The sequence below is a fragment of the Vulpes lagopus genome, chromosome 3, assembly GCF_018345385.1.
Source record: "Vulpes lagopus strain Blue_001 chromosome 3, ASM1834538v1, whole genome shotgun sequence".
In the NCBI taxonomy this organism is placed as follows: Eukaryota; Metazoa; Chordata; class Mammalia; order Carnivora; family Canidae; genus Vulpes; species Vulpes lagopus.
Genome location: NC_054826.1, coordinates 143,198,931 through 143,212,126, shown reverse-complemented (window position 1 = coordinate 143,212,126; position 13,196 = coordinate 143,198,931). Strand labels below are relative to the sequence as shown.

The window sequence follows — 13,196 nt, the reverse complement described above, 5'->3', positions numbered from 1 at the left end:
TATGCTAATAACTGGCTAGAAAAATACCTGTTCCTTATGTTGAGAACAATAACAATTCTGTAATTACTTGACTTTTATATTTTAACTAGTCTTTATCAGTGCTAAATTATAATACTATATTCCACTTGTGTAAAAAATCACCATTGTATTCTACAATTCTCCATCATTTCTGATACACTCTCCAAGATAAGTGATTCAATGACATTTTTAGACTCTGATGCTGTGAATAATCCCCAAAGCATTCTTTTCTCACTTAGTTTTTTGGATTGGAAAAGAATACACAAAAAAAGCAGAGTGGTCTATACAGAAAAAGTTTTAGAGAAGACACATTTAGGTAAGTGTCACATATTAGGTAGAACCTTATACCTCTGGGGTTCAATTTTCTCATTCATAAAATAAGAATAGTATTATCTATCTCACACATTATTATTTTTTAAATTTATTTATTTATGAGAGATGCAGAGAGAGGCAGAGACACAGGCAGAAGGAGAAGCAGGATTCCTGCAAGGAGCCTGATGTGGGACTCCATCCCAGGACCCTGGTATCACGCCCTGGGCCAAAGGCAGACTCTCAATCACTGAGCCACACAGGTGCCCCTGTCCCGCACATTATTAAAAGGATCAATTACTAGCACACAGAGATGAACAGCGTCCCCCCAAAATTCCTGTCTATCTGGAACCTGTCAATGTGACCTTATTTGGAAAAAGGTCCTGTAGATGGAATCAAGTTAAGGTGAGGTCATTCAGAATGGGGCTGGGTCCTATATCCAATGGCTGATGTCTTGATGAGAAGGGAATGTGAAGACAGAGACACAGAAATAGCCCCATGAACGTGGAGGCAGAGATTCCAATGATGCTGCCACAAGCCAAGGAATGCCAAGGAGTGCTGGCAACCATCAGAGGCTAGGAAGAAGCAAGGAGGAACTCTCCCCGGGGGCTGAGGGCCTCCAGCAGGAACTCGGCCTAGCCAACCCCCCCACCCCCCCACCCCCCACCCCCGCCCCATCTGTGGTACTTTGTTATAGAGGCCATAAGAAACAGATACAGTATCGATTCCTAAAACAGAAATAAAGCACTTGGCTCATCCTCCACATAGAAGAAACAGACCACAGCACCTTGTTATGGCTGAATAACAGCAGGCAGATTCTTGTTTGACATGGAATTTCCAAGAATACATTTTAACAGTGCTTTAGGGATCCTGACCAAAACTCGACTGAAAGAGACTTTAGAAGAGCCTGGCAGTGGTATGGGGTGAGGAGGTGAGAGCAGAAATGAGGGGCAGGGGGAGATGGGTGATATTGCTGGATCCCCATTTTCCCACACAGATACAACTGGACCCCTGGAGTTACTGAGGGCAGAACTTACCACCTGTTTGCTCATTTTATTCTTCCTGTGTATTAACCTCATTCTTTTCTCCAACTGTAGTTTATCTTCACTCACCAGGTGAAAACATGCCTGCCAGCAGCTCTCAAATTTTAGTTTATAGGGTTTGCCCCCAAAGAAAGACTGCCTCCATCTTCTGGGTCCCCAAGTCCAAAAAGCTCAGAGAAACACTTCGAGTAGCCTGAGCTGCCTTCTACCCTTGAACTACCTGTTGCCGCGTCATGGCTGGGCAGGTACCAAAGGGAGGGAAAGATGGAGACAAGCGATGCAAGGAACAGATTGAGTTTTCTTCCTTCATAAAGAAGTAGTTTCACTTTTGTTCTTTTACCCCTAATTCTGACAAAAATGCTAAACTGAAGTGAGCAACCAGAAACAGAAGTAATTTTAAAAGCAGATACAAATACGATTTGATATATCTATGACTACTACAGTCACAGATACATCATCAAGAAATGCAATATATTGGGACGCCTCGGTGGCTCAGTGGTTGAGCATCTGCCTTTGGCTCAGGACATTAACCCTGAGGTCCTGGGATGGGGTCCTGGGATAGAGTCCTGCATTAGGCTTCCTGCATGGATCCTGCTTCTCTCTCTGCCTGTGTCTCTGCCTCTCTCTCTGTCTCTGTCTCTCATGAATAAATAAAATCTTTTAAAAAAAAAAAAAGAAATGTAATATATTGATGAAGAACTTTAGTGAAGAGCCAGAAAGCAGATGCACTATATGCTTTATGTAAGTTAAAATTTTCCCAGTGGGAATTAACTGAAAAAACAATTTCCTCTATTTAAAAGAATATAAGAGATTACCACTTAAAGATGTATTTTATTCTTTTTTTAAGACTTTATTTATTTATTTGACAGAGACAGAGTGAGAGAGCAAGCACGATCAAGGGGAGCTGCAGAGGGAGAGGGAGAGAAGCAGGCTCCCCACTGAACAGAGAGCCGGACATGGGGCTTAATCCCAGGACCCTGGGATCATGACCTGAGCTGAAGGCTTAACCAAATGAGCCACCCAGGCACCCCTTGAAGATGTATTTTAAAGAAATTCTTATCTTTTAGTAGCAGAGGAAATGTATTTCATCAACAATAAACACTCGACTGTACTGGGTGGGGCAGGGAGCTGTGGTGCCACAAGATTGTTTCCAGATATAAATTCAACCCAATATTCAACTTTTAACTTTCTTAGAAATAGAAATGACCACTTACCATGGTATTGGGGTCTCTATCAGCTCGTTCTAGTTCAAAAGAATTTATTTTATGGGCACTCATTTCATCAGTATCAGCAATGATATAATGTCTAGGAGAGTAAGCATTGGATAGCTTCTCAAGCAGCCGCAGGATCTCAGTGGTGTGCCCGCCTGGAAAAAATATTGGAAGGTCTAAGATTAAGAAACCCACACTGTGGTTACCAGAGGGGTGGAGTGGGTGGGTGAAATAGGTGATGGGGATTAAGGAGGGCACTTGTGATGAGCAGTGGGTGTTGTATGGAAGTGTTCAATCACTCCATTGTACACCTAAAACTAATAGTACGCTGGGTTAACTAACTGGGATTTAAATAAAACCTTAAAAAAAAGAGAAACCCCCAATGGACATATTTATTTGACTATGTTATACTAATGTTATGTTTTACGTATTTATAAAAGGAACATTTGGAAACACTAATCTATGCCCTTGTATAAATACTACTTTTATATGGGGGAAGAAGATAATAACTATATAAAAATAAAATTGGCACTAGCAGTAGGTGCTAAGGAAGGCACAAAGAAGTATAAGACACAACTCCTGTTATCAAGAAGCCTGGTAGAAGAAGGGAAAGGCACGCACAAAGAAAGAGTGATACAAGACAGCATGCAAAATATAAATGGGGGCAGAGGGGAGGCAAGCAAATGGTTACAAAAAACCAACCTGTAAGAGGAAGGAAGATGCCTGGTAAAGGCTGAGAGGACTTGAAAGGTGAAACTAATGCACAGATAGGAGCAGGGCGCCCCTAGGCAGAAGCAGGATTATTAGGGCATGAGATGGCAAGAGCTGAGATGTGTGTTCAAGGAATGGTGGGAATACTGCAAAGAAGGATAAGGGAATAGAGATCAGGAAAGTAGGCTGGAAAATGTCAAGATGGTCACTGAGGGTTTCTGTGCTGAGATGTGACGTCAGGGAGGCATGAGCACTGACCCACAGGGCTTGGGGCTTCCTAGGGAAGACTTCCATTTCTCGCTGTAACCCCCGCTCCACAGAGAGGTCTCAGCACCCTACAGGTCAAATATTCACTTGCTTCACCAAACACCTGTTCAGTTTTTGAAACTGTATGATCTCCAAAATTTTAATACTTTAATTTCAAAATCATGAATTTAAAAGTTGTATACACTGAGGTTTCCTTCACGGGGGGAAAAAAAAAAACCCCAAAAGAACATCAACCTCTCGCATTAACTACATAGCATTTAAGCAAAGCAATCAAACTGTTTCTCGATAAGCCCTATTATACCTATTTTGTTTCACTTCACAATCTCTCAGCCTCAGCCAAGTTGATGTCTTTAACATTCTCTGTGTTTTTATTTGTTACCTCCTCCTTGCCTCTGGTCACACTGTTTCACCCATCTGCTAAACTCTCCCCTACTGTTACTGTTGTATGGAAGTGCTTTCAGTAGTGAACATCTAGAAGGATAATCAAACAAATTAAGTGTCTGGTTTCTCCACACGTATTTTCTTTCTTTCTTTTTTTATTTTTTCCACACGTATTTTCTTATAGAAGAAAGGGAAGGATTACTCTTTAGGTTCCAGAAGGAATTAGATATAGAAATAAAACTGGCATATATTATGTGGTGAGGAGGAATTAGAACCATACTTTATAATTTGTCACTCATCTTCTTGTCTGGGGCATGTAATTTACACCATCTGATTTACATTCATTTTAGTATTTTTGTTTTTAGCCTTGAGAAAATGTAGTTTGCAAAGCAGGTACTTGTTTTCACAGCTGGACCAATTAAGGATAAAAGGGATAATACTCCCATTTTCCGTTGCAATTAAAACTTCATTATACCTGCTTTAACAGTCTTTTCTTTTTTTATTTTATTTTTTTTAAAGATTTTATTTATTTATTCATGAGAAACACACAGAGAGGCAGAGACACAGGCAGAGGGAGAAGCAGGGTCCATGCAGGGAGCCGGATGTGGGACTCGATCCCAGGACCCTGGGATCATGCTCTGAGACAAAGGCAGATGCTCAACTGCTGAGCCACCCAGTCGTCCCGTCTTTTCTTTTTTTAAAAGGAAACATTTACTGAATACATTCTTTGAAGATTTAACCTTGCCATTGAATAAAGTCATTAAAATGATGGGCTTTATCTTCCATTTTACTCTTTTATTAAGATATATTCTTTGGGAACAAAATCTTCTCAGGTCTACCCTATCTTAAAATATATTCAGAATCCAATCCCTTCTCATCATCTCCTTGGCTACTACCCTGCACCAGGCCACATCATCCTCGCATCAATTATGACCACAATTTCCTGGTCTGCTCTCCTAGCTCCACCTGTCTATTCAAGGTATCAGTCTATCCTCAATACAGTATCCAGTGTGATCCTTTAGGGAGAGTTGATCAAATTATTTACCTCTGCTCAAAACCCTCCAGGGGATTCCCTTCTCACATTCAATAAGAGGCATCTCGTAATTTGACCCCTTACTTTTTAACCTCATGGACCTGGCTTATGTCTACTCCAGCTGCTCTGGCCTCCTTGTGTTTGATAGCTGTCATCTCCCTGAGGAGACTTTCCCTTACACTTCTGTCTAAAATGCAACCTCCTTTCCTTACCTCATAGTATTTATCACCATTTAATTTAATATACAGTCTATTTACTTCTTTTGTTTTTGTCTCCTCTAACCCTTGTTCCACTAGAAGGTAAGCACGATGATGGCAGGGACTTCTGTTCATTTTGTTACTGCTGATCTCCAGTGGCTTGAAAATAGTAGGCACTCCTATTACTGAATGTACGGGTAGATGAGCATTTGGTATGAAATCTAAAATCTGCCTAAGGAAATCATACAGGATTTCAAAGAAAAGTAATTTTTATTGATATTCTTTGAATATATGTGGTTGATTAATAATATTTTATGGAAATCTAAAAGACTAGACATTTTTTGGTATTCAAGGTAAACACTGAAAATGCCTTCCCCCTCCTTCAAAATTCTGGGCATGAACTATTATTTGTCTGATCACAAGTCTTTGACTTGGATGATTCTTTGAGGTCCTTGACCTCCCCCTACCTTGATGTGGGTGATGACAAAGGCACCACTTGCCAGACTAATTCTCAATTTTAATTTTGGTTCCCAGTCCACCAAATCTAATACTGTCAAGTGAATGGCTCTAACATCCATTCATCCATTCGTTCAAGACAGAAACCTGGACATCATTCTTGAGCCTTTCCTTCCTTCACCTCCCACTTGCAAACCAGAAGTCTCCCTACCTCAGTCTTTGTCAAAACATTGTGACAATGCAAGCTGAATGATCTTTGTAAAAGCTTAGATTTAACTGGGTCACTCTCCACTCAAAAGTATTTTAAAAGACCCTTTGCTACCAGGATTAACAACAGTCACCATTTATTAAATGCTTATTATATGTCAAGCATTTGCTATACACTTTTAATACCACCACATTTAATCTCTCATCACCTCCTTTCATCTCATATATTTTTTTAAAGATTTTATTTATTTATTCATGAGACACAGGCAGAGGGAGAAGCAGGCTCCATGCAGAGAGCCTGACGTGGGACTCAATCCGGGTCTCCAGGATCATGCCCAGGGCCGAGAGCAGGCGCCAAACCCTAAACCGCTGAGCATCCCGGGCTGCCCTCATCTCATATTTTTTAAGGTGGGAACAGGAAGCTCAGTGAGGTTAACTAATTTGCCCAAGATCAAGTTAGTAAGGGGCAGAGATGTGATTCAATTCCAGGATTACGTCAAGCTAGAGCATAGGGGCCTAACCCCTAGGTGATGTGAAGCAGTGGAGTGGTGCTGATAGCTTTAGAGAGGATGGTTTACAGCGCCCTTTGGGATCTGGACTGGGCTTAGGGCTCCGTATGGAACTCCAAGCAACAGTGCCCTCGCACCTCTGACCATTCCAAGTGCTATCAACTTCTCTTCACACCCTCCCAGTCCTCAGAGCCCCAGGTCCCCCTTTCTTTGGTTGACCCTCTTCCTTGGTTGCTTCCTGGTCATCTTTCAAGTCCCAGTTTAGACAGCACTTTGCAGGTTCAGAGAAAATGGTGCCCTTCCAGGAGACTTCCATAGCAGTCTGTACTCCCCAGGTTATAGCTGAATACCTGTTTTGTTTTGTTTTCTATTTTCGTTGTTTTCTGATAGTTTTTCCACGACCCCCATGTCCTTCGCTGTGATATCCTTGTACCTTTCACATGGCTTCAGTACCTGGTCTCCACTCTGTGACAAGTAGTAGCATTAGCCGGCTTTGCTGTCTCCAGAGCTTAGCACATAGTGCCTGGCCTCTCCTGTAGCTCAATATACGTTAAGTGAATGAAAATAATGAATTATACTTGAACATAAGTTTAGAACACCTGCTCATACTATAAACAGCATTCTAAGTGGATACAGTCTCCTAGCATCTCTAAATGCACACAATTTATCTGTCTCTGTCAGAACTTGCCCCATTTAAAATTGTGAGGCCTGCCGAGTTGGTAAAATTAAACTGTTAAATCTAAATACTGTTAAATTGTATTACCTGACACAGCAGCTTGTTGTTCACAGTCTGACACCATATTCTGAAATGTGTATTTTCTATGTTGTCCCTATCCTCATGGATCTGTGTATTTTATGAATGTGACAATTCACTTTGCCTCACTTGCCATGTAGTATGGGTGATCCCTACACTAAAGACAAAAATGCCTCGATTAATAATGCAAAGCAGCAATTTTTTACTCCGGAAGATTGCACGTTAGCGTCATGAGGCTTCTGCGTCCTCTCTGCTCAATGATGATTAGTCAGAAGGATACAGGCCACGTGGAAGCTTAATTACAGACCAGCGTAAGTCACTCATTTGTCATTAAAAGATGCCTGGGCCGCGTCGGCAAACCAGCCTTTTGCACCGGCCGCGCGGACCGGGTCCGGTAATACGGGGGAAACTACAAATCCCAGCAGGCAACGCTCCGAAAACGGCTAAGGAGACTAGAGGAGAGCGCCGCGGTGTACTCTGGGGTTTGTAGTGAGCGACCCAGGCTCGACGGTCACGCCCCAATACTTACCGGACCCAGCCACCACCAAGAGACTGAGAGACCGACGCGGCCCGGGGGCGCGACAACGGAGCACTACCCACAGCCGCAGCGCCAGCAGCGCGGCCCCCGCAGCTCCCGCCGCCGCCAGGAGAAGGACGCTCGCCATGCGGAGACAGGGCGCATGCGCACCACCCCCAGCCGCGGTCAAAGTTCAAGAAGTACGGGCGCCGCGGAGGAGCCCCCGGGGCGGGGCGGGGCCGGGCGGGGCGGGCCCGGGGGCGGGGCTTGCCGGCGCCGGGAGGAGCTCGGGCGGCGGGCGCAGGTGCCGCGCGGCTGCTCCCGCGCACGGACTGAAGTTCGGCAGCTTCAGCGCCAGACAAGTGTGATTTCCACCCGTGACGAGGTCAGGCCACCTGTGCGCCCCAGGGGCTCCGGAGCTCCCAAGTCGGAGGTGTCCGGCGCCGCTGACTCGGAATTCCACCTGAGGCCGATGGCATTCGCCGCCTGTTTTCATTCTTCCAACCCTCTTTCTTTCCCTCCTTCCTCCCTCCCTCCCTCGCTTCCCTCCTCTTCCCTTCCCTTTCCTTCCCTTTCTTCCTCCCTCCCTCCCTCGCTTCCCTCCCCTTCCCTTCCTTCCTTCCCCTCTCTCCTCCCTCCTCCCCCTCCCCTCCCCTCCCCTCCCCTCCTCGCCCCTCCCCCTCCCCTCCTCGCCCCTCCCCCTCCCCTCCTCGCTCCTCCCCTCCCCTCCTCCCCCCCTTCCCCTCCCCTCCTCCCCCTTCCCCTCCCCTCCTCCCCCCCTTCCCCTCCCCTCCCCCCTTTCCCTACCCTTCCTTCCCCTTCCTCCTTTTTAAATGCCAGAGGAAGTGTTTCTGTTGCACGTGCAGACTGTACTTGCCAGTGAAAGCTACTTTAGTACGAAAAATTTGAATGTAAGGCCCCCATCTCAATCTCTTTCCCGACACTCGTGTTTTTTACTTTTCTAGGCGTTGTCACAGATCTTTGTGATCCGAGTGGCCGAGAGCGATCACCTGCAGCTAAGCCATGATCCTGAGAGGAGTGGAAGCCCAGTGACTCAAGGTAGCAGGAGAGAGAAGGCAGCGCCTACAGTTAATATTCAGTTAATTTTACCACGAAGCCAGCACCTCCGCCAGCCCCAATTTTGCTAATCTTTTGAGGCCTATTTGATCCGCATTGCAGCAGTATAAAAATAACAGATTACAGAAGCCCCCTCACCCCAAGTGTAATTTGTCATCAGTCCCCTACACACTACAGGTTAGACAGGGCAAGTATACAGATGAATGAACAGGTCCCGAAAGATGAAACCACTTGCTCAAGGGAAATAGTGGCAGATGGAGATTCAGAAGCCAGAAATGCTAACTCCGCATAGGAGTATTACATGGTGTATTCCTTTGCTCCAGACTTGCTTGATGATCACACTTCCCTGGAGCCTAGAATGTGTCTTTTAAAATGCAGTCCCCGGGATCCCTGGGTGGCGCAGCGGTTTGGCGCCTGCCTTTGGCCCAGGGCGTGATCTTGGAGACCCGGGATCGAATCCCACATCAGGCTCCCGGTGCATGGAGCCTGCTTCTCCCTCTGCCTATGTCTCTGCCTCTCTCTCTCTCTCTGTATGACTATCATAAATAAATAAATAAAAAAAAAAATTAAAATGCAGTCCCCTCAGGAGAGGCCTGGGATCAGGTCATCTAAGCAGTGTATCAATTTCTATCAGCAGGCAAGTCTGAGAAACATTTAGGGACTTGGTAGCATCATTTTCACAGCGCTTCCCATATTCAGTCTTCTGATCAAATCCTCTTAACCCTACACCCTCACAATGAGGCCAAAAGGTGAATATTATTTCCCTCTTTAAGGATAAAGACATGGATTCTATAAATGTTCAATGATTTGCCTAGGATTTCTTAGCTAGGAAGTGGTGGAGAAGGTTTGTAGTTGTGGGCTTAGAAGTCAGTGCCTCAAATTTTAATGGAATCAGAATCCCCTGGGCTCATAAATACGTAGTTCAAAGTCCGGAGCCTCTGGCACAGTATAAAAAACAACTTAACTATATTACAAAGGTTGTAGTTTTCTTTCATCTGCCCACTCTGCCATTCCCAGCAATGTCTTCAACGTAAGGCTCACCCCTTCTACTTCAAAGAAGATGTTAGCGTCTCAGAAATTACATGCAGATGGGGGAAATCTCCAGAGCTAAAAAAAAAAAGGACATTATCTTGTCATTGGGTCTTTTTTTTTTTTTTAAGGGATGAGGAAACTTTTGCCTGAACCCCTTACAGCCAACTGTCTTTCATGCTCTCTGGCCATATTTATGTCACTTGCTTATTCATAAAAGGGATGAGACCTCAAAGCTGGCTTGGGTAGGGTGGAGCATGGTATACAACATACCTGTTGTATCCGGCTGTTGGTTGGAGGGTGGGTACTGAACACAATGGTCTCTTGGAGAGAAGGAAGTTGGAGGACGGTAAAGGAGAGATGATTGTTGGTTAGGCAAATAATAGCGTTTGGATTGCTGTGAAAATGTTGTGTCCCAGATGGCTTTGTAACCCAACACAGGTAATGCAGATGTCAGGCATATTAATAATTACTAGACTGCAGGTCTCAGAAGACACCCTTGCATTCTCTTTTACCCCATCGCCTCAATTCTATAATTACCTGTATCTGTAGGAAATAACCAGCTTGACCACATTGGCATGCAGCTGGAATGAATGAGGATGATCAAGCTTTTAGGGGCTGCCAGTAAATGCAGTGAATCAAAGAGGGAGGAGTAGCAGACATTGTTTAGAATTATTGATTATTTTGAATTAAGGCTCCGGTCAAAATATTCAGTGTTCCTGACAAGGAAGTTGAGTTCAGAGAGGAGTTAGGTGGCAGGCAGGGACAGGAACAAACTTGGGAACTCCTGAACGAAATCAGTGATCGCTGGGCTGTGACAGGCACGAAATGTGTAGATAATCAAGAGGTCAAGAAGCTGTACTGGATTAATCAGGAAAAGCAAGGCTGAGTGGCAAGCAGCAACTAAAATTTCTCTTGAGGAGTAAGTTGCACCACCAATGCAGATTACAGATGCACAGAAGTAAATTATAGTGCTGTGAAAGCATGAAAAATATTAGTAATTGGCAATGAGTGGGACGCCTGGGTGGCTCAGCAGTTGAGCGTCTGCCTTTAGCTCAGGTTGTGATCCCGGGATCGAGTCCCACATTGACTCCCTGCATGGAGCCTGCCTCTCCCTCTGCCTGTCTCTGCCCCTCTCTCTCTGTGTCTCTCATGAATAAATAAAATTAAAAAAAAAAAATTGGCAATGAGTAATGCTATTGAGCCATAACTAATTGTAAGTAAAGTTCTATTTGGGAACTGGAAGTGAAATCCAGGAAGTGATTTTTATTATCCTTTTAAATCTATTTTTCTAAAGCTTCTATGGAAAATCTCTATTATTCATGAATATTAAAAAAGTTAAGATTATTTTGCGCTGTTAAGTAGGATTGTACTTGTTAATTTATCAACATTTAATGAGCATGTGCTATGTGCTAGATTTAGGTACAGTGGATTTCATATAAATAGAACAATAACCCAGATGAGAAACTTAGACTAGAAAGATGATACTGGAGGTAGAAGAGGGTAGATTTGAGATATATTTTATAGAGTCATTAAGACTCATTGTTGGATTAGATATTGGAGATCAAGGTGGCTCCTAGAGTTTTGACTTCAGAAGTGGTTGGATGGTGTCATTTGCTAAGAATAGATGGACAGGAAGAGAAACAAGCTTTTGTGGGTAGACAAAGGGGAGGAGATGAAAATAAAGTGTTCTGTTTTGGATGTTGGTTTGAATAGCCTGTTAGACATACAAGTGGTTATGTCAAATAGGTAGTTTCATGTACAAATCTGAAGCTTGGGTCAGAGCTAGAGGTTTAAATTTAGCAGTCAGCATATACATGGTACTGAAAGCCATGAGACTGGGTGTGATCACCTAGGGAGGGAGTTTAGGTCAGTCTTGTGCAATAGAACTTTCTGCGATGATGGAAAGGTTTTGTGTCCACGTTGTTTCCTATCTACATGTGTCTGTTGAGCACTTGAAATGTGGCTGATGCAACTGAGGAACTGAATCTTAATTTTACTTAAATTATTTTAAATTTAAATAGACACATGTGGCTAGTGGCTACAGTATTGGGCAGCTCAGGATTGAAAAGAATATGGGGTCATTAACATTTAGAGGTCTAACAAAGGAGCTTTAGCCAGCAAGAAAAATAGAGAAGGGAAAGCCAGGGAGATAGAAGGAAAATCAGAAGAGAGTGGTATCCACAAAAACCAGGAGAAGAGAATGATTCAAGAATGGGAGTGCAGTCAGCTATATCACATGCCGTTCATAGTTGGGATCACATGACTTAAATTAGTCGCTGAGGATCTAAGCAAGAACAGCATTTCCCTGAAATGGTGGTTACAGAAGGCAGTTGGAAATGGGCAGAAGAGAGAATGGGAGATGAAGAAATGCAGTGTCTGTGGACAGTTACTTCCAAGTTTTTCTTTGAAAGGGAATGGAGAAATTGGATGGGAAATGGAGAATTTGAAATTGAGGAAACTTACTTTAAGATGGGAACTGTTAGACATATTCATTTGATGTTGACAATGCCCATGGAGGAAAATTGATGCAAGAGAGAAAAGGAACGAGAGTAGGAACAAAGTTCTTCAAAAGATGAAGAGGGTCAGAATGTAGCACAAGTGGAGGACCTGGGCTTTGATAGGAGGAGGGACCCTTATCCCAGGATAACAGGGTGTAAGGCAGGGATATAATGCAGGTACTGTGAGGTTTATAGAGTTGGTGGTAAATAGATGAGTGTGTGGAGATTCAGGGTAGAGAGTGAGAGGCTCAAGGAGAAAGAAGTTGGGAAATAATCATCTTGAAAAGTAATTGGCACATTCGCAAGGATTGGCGTAGGATTTCTGGGGAGATTGGAATGCCCACTTGAAGCTTGTGATAACAAATTTAGAGAGAAACCAGTCAGCATAATTTTATGTCTTTAAAAAAAAAATTTATGTCTTTTTCCCCACTGGAAAAGGCAGATAGTTGGCTTTAACCAAAGTTAGATTTTTGACAGGTGAATACATCAGCAAGATAAGATTCTTCTCAAGGGAGCAAGGTCTGTGGAACTTTCTCTGAACATAGTGGGAAGTGAAGACAGGAGGTAGAGGTAGGAGAGTGGGTGAATAGTGACAGAATGAAAAGTCAGGGCATTGGAGGCCTAAAGAAGGTTGAAAATTAGCAATGAAAGAACTAGAGCCTGTGAACTGTAGAGATAAGAGGCAGTGGTCAGCGAGTGGGATGCTTGAAGTCAGTATTGTGTTATTACTGATAGTAGTTTTTAGGGCGTAACTATAGGAATGGATGAAAAAGATACAAGGGCCACGCACACGGATGCCAAAGTCACTAAGGGGTGGAGAGGAAGATGAGCTCAAGTTTTCAAGAAGAGTATAGAAGATGATAGCAACCAAAAAGACCTTTGGGTATAAGCTGGATGTCTTTCATTTGTCCCTCAAGATTCCTTATTCTCCACCCCACTCAGAGCCATGAGAGCTGAAACCTGTGGATACAGTCAA

General features: G+C 43.6%; 2 protein-coding genes across 5 annotated transcripts in view; one reads left to right on the top strand and one right to left on the bottom strand.

Annotated features, from left to right (window-relative positions):
• The window catches only part of ALG14 (ALG14 UDP-N-acetylglucosaminyltransferase subunit), a 90,341-nt gene extending 82,537 nt beyond the window's left edge, over positions 1-7,804 (bottom strand). For both annotated transcript variants that reach the window (XM_041746891.1, XM_041746892.1), the window contains exons 1-2: positions 7,626-7,804; positions 2,585-2,736 (exon numbers count right to left, since the gene is read on the bottom strand). In XM_041746891.1, the coding sequence (XP_041602825.1) occupies positions 2,585-2,736; positions 7,626-7,761 (288 nt within the window). In that variant the 5' untranslated portion in view covers positions 7,762-7,804. The remainder of the gene's footprint in view (positions 1-2,584; positions 2,737-7,625) is intronic.
• Positions 7,805-7,868: 64 nt separating this feature from the next.
• LOC121486587 (TLC domain-containing protein 4-like) overlaps positions 7,869-13,196 on the top strand; it is a 104,758-nt gene continuing 99,430 nt past the window's right edge. For all 3 annotated transcript variants that reach the window (XM_041747564.1, XM_041747561.1, XM_041747563.1), the window contains exons 1-2: positions 7,869-7,998; positions 8,579-8,672. The gene's annotated coding sequence lies outside the window, so the exon portion shown is untranslated. The remainder of the gene's footprint in view (positions 7,999-8,578; positions 8,673-13,196) is intronic.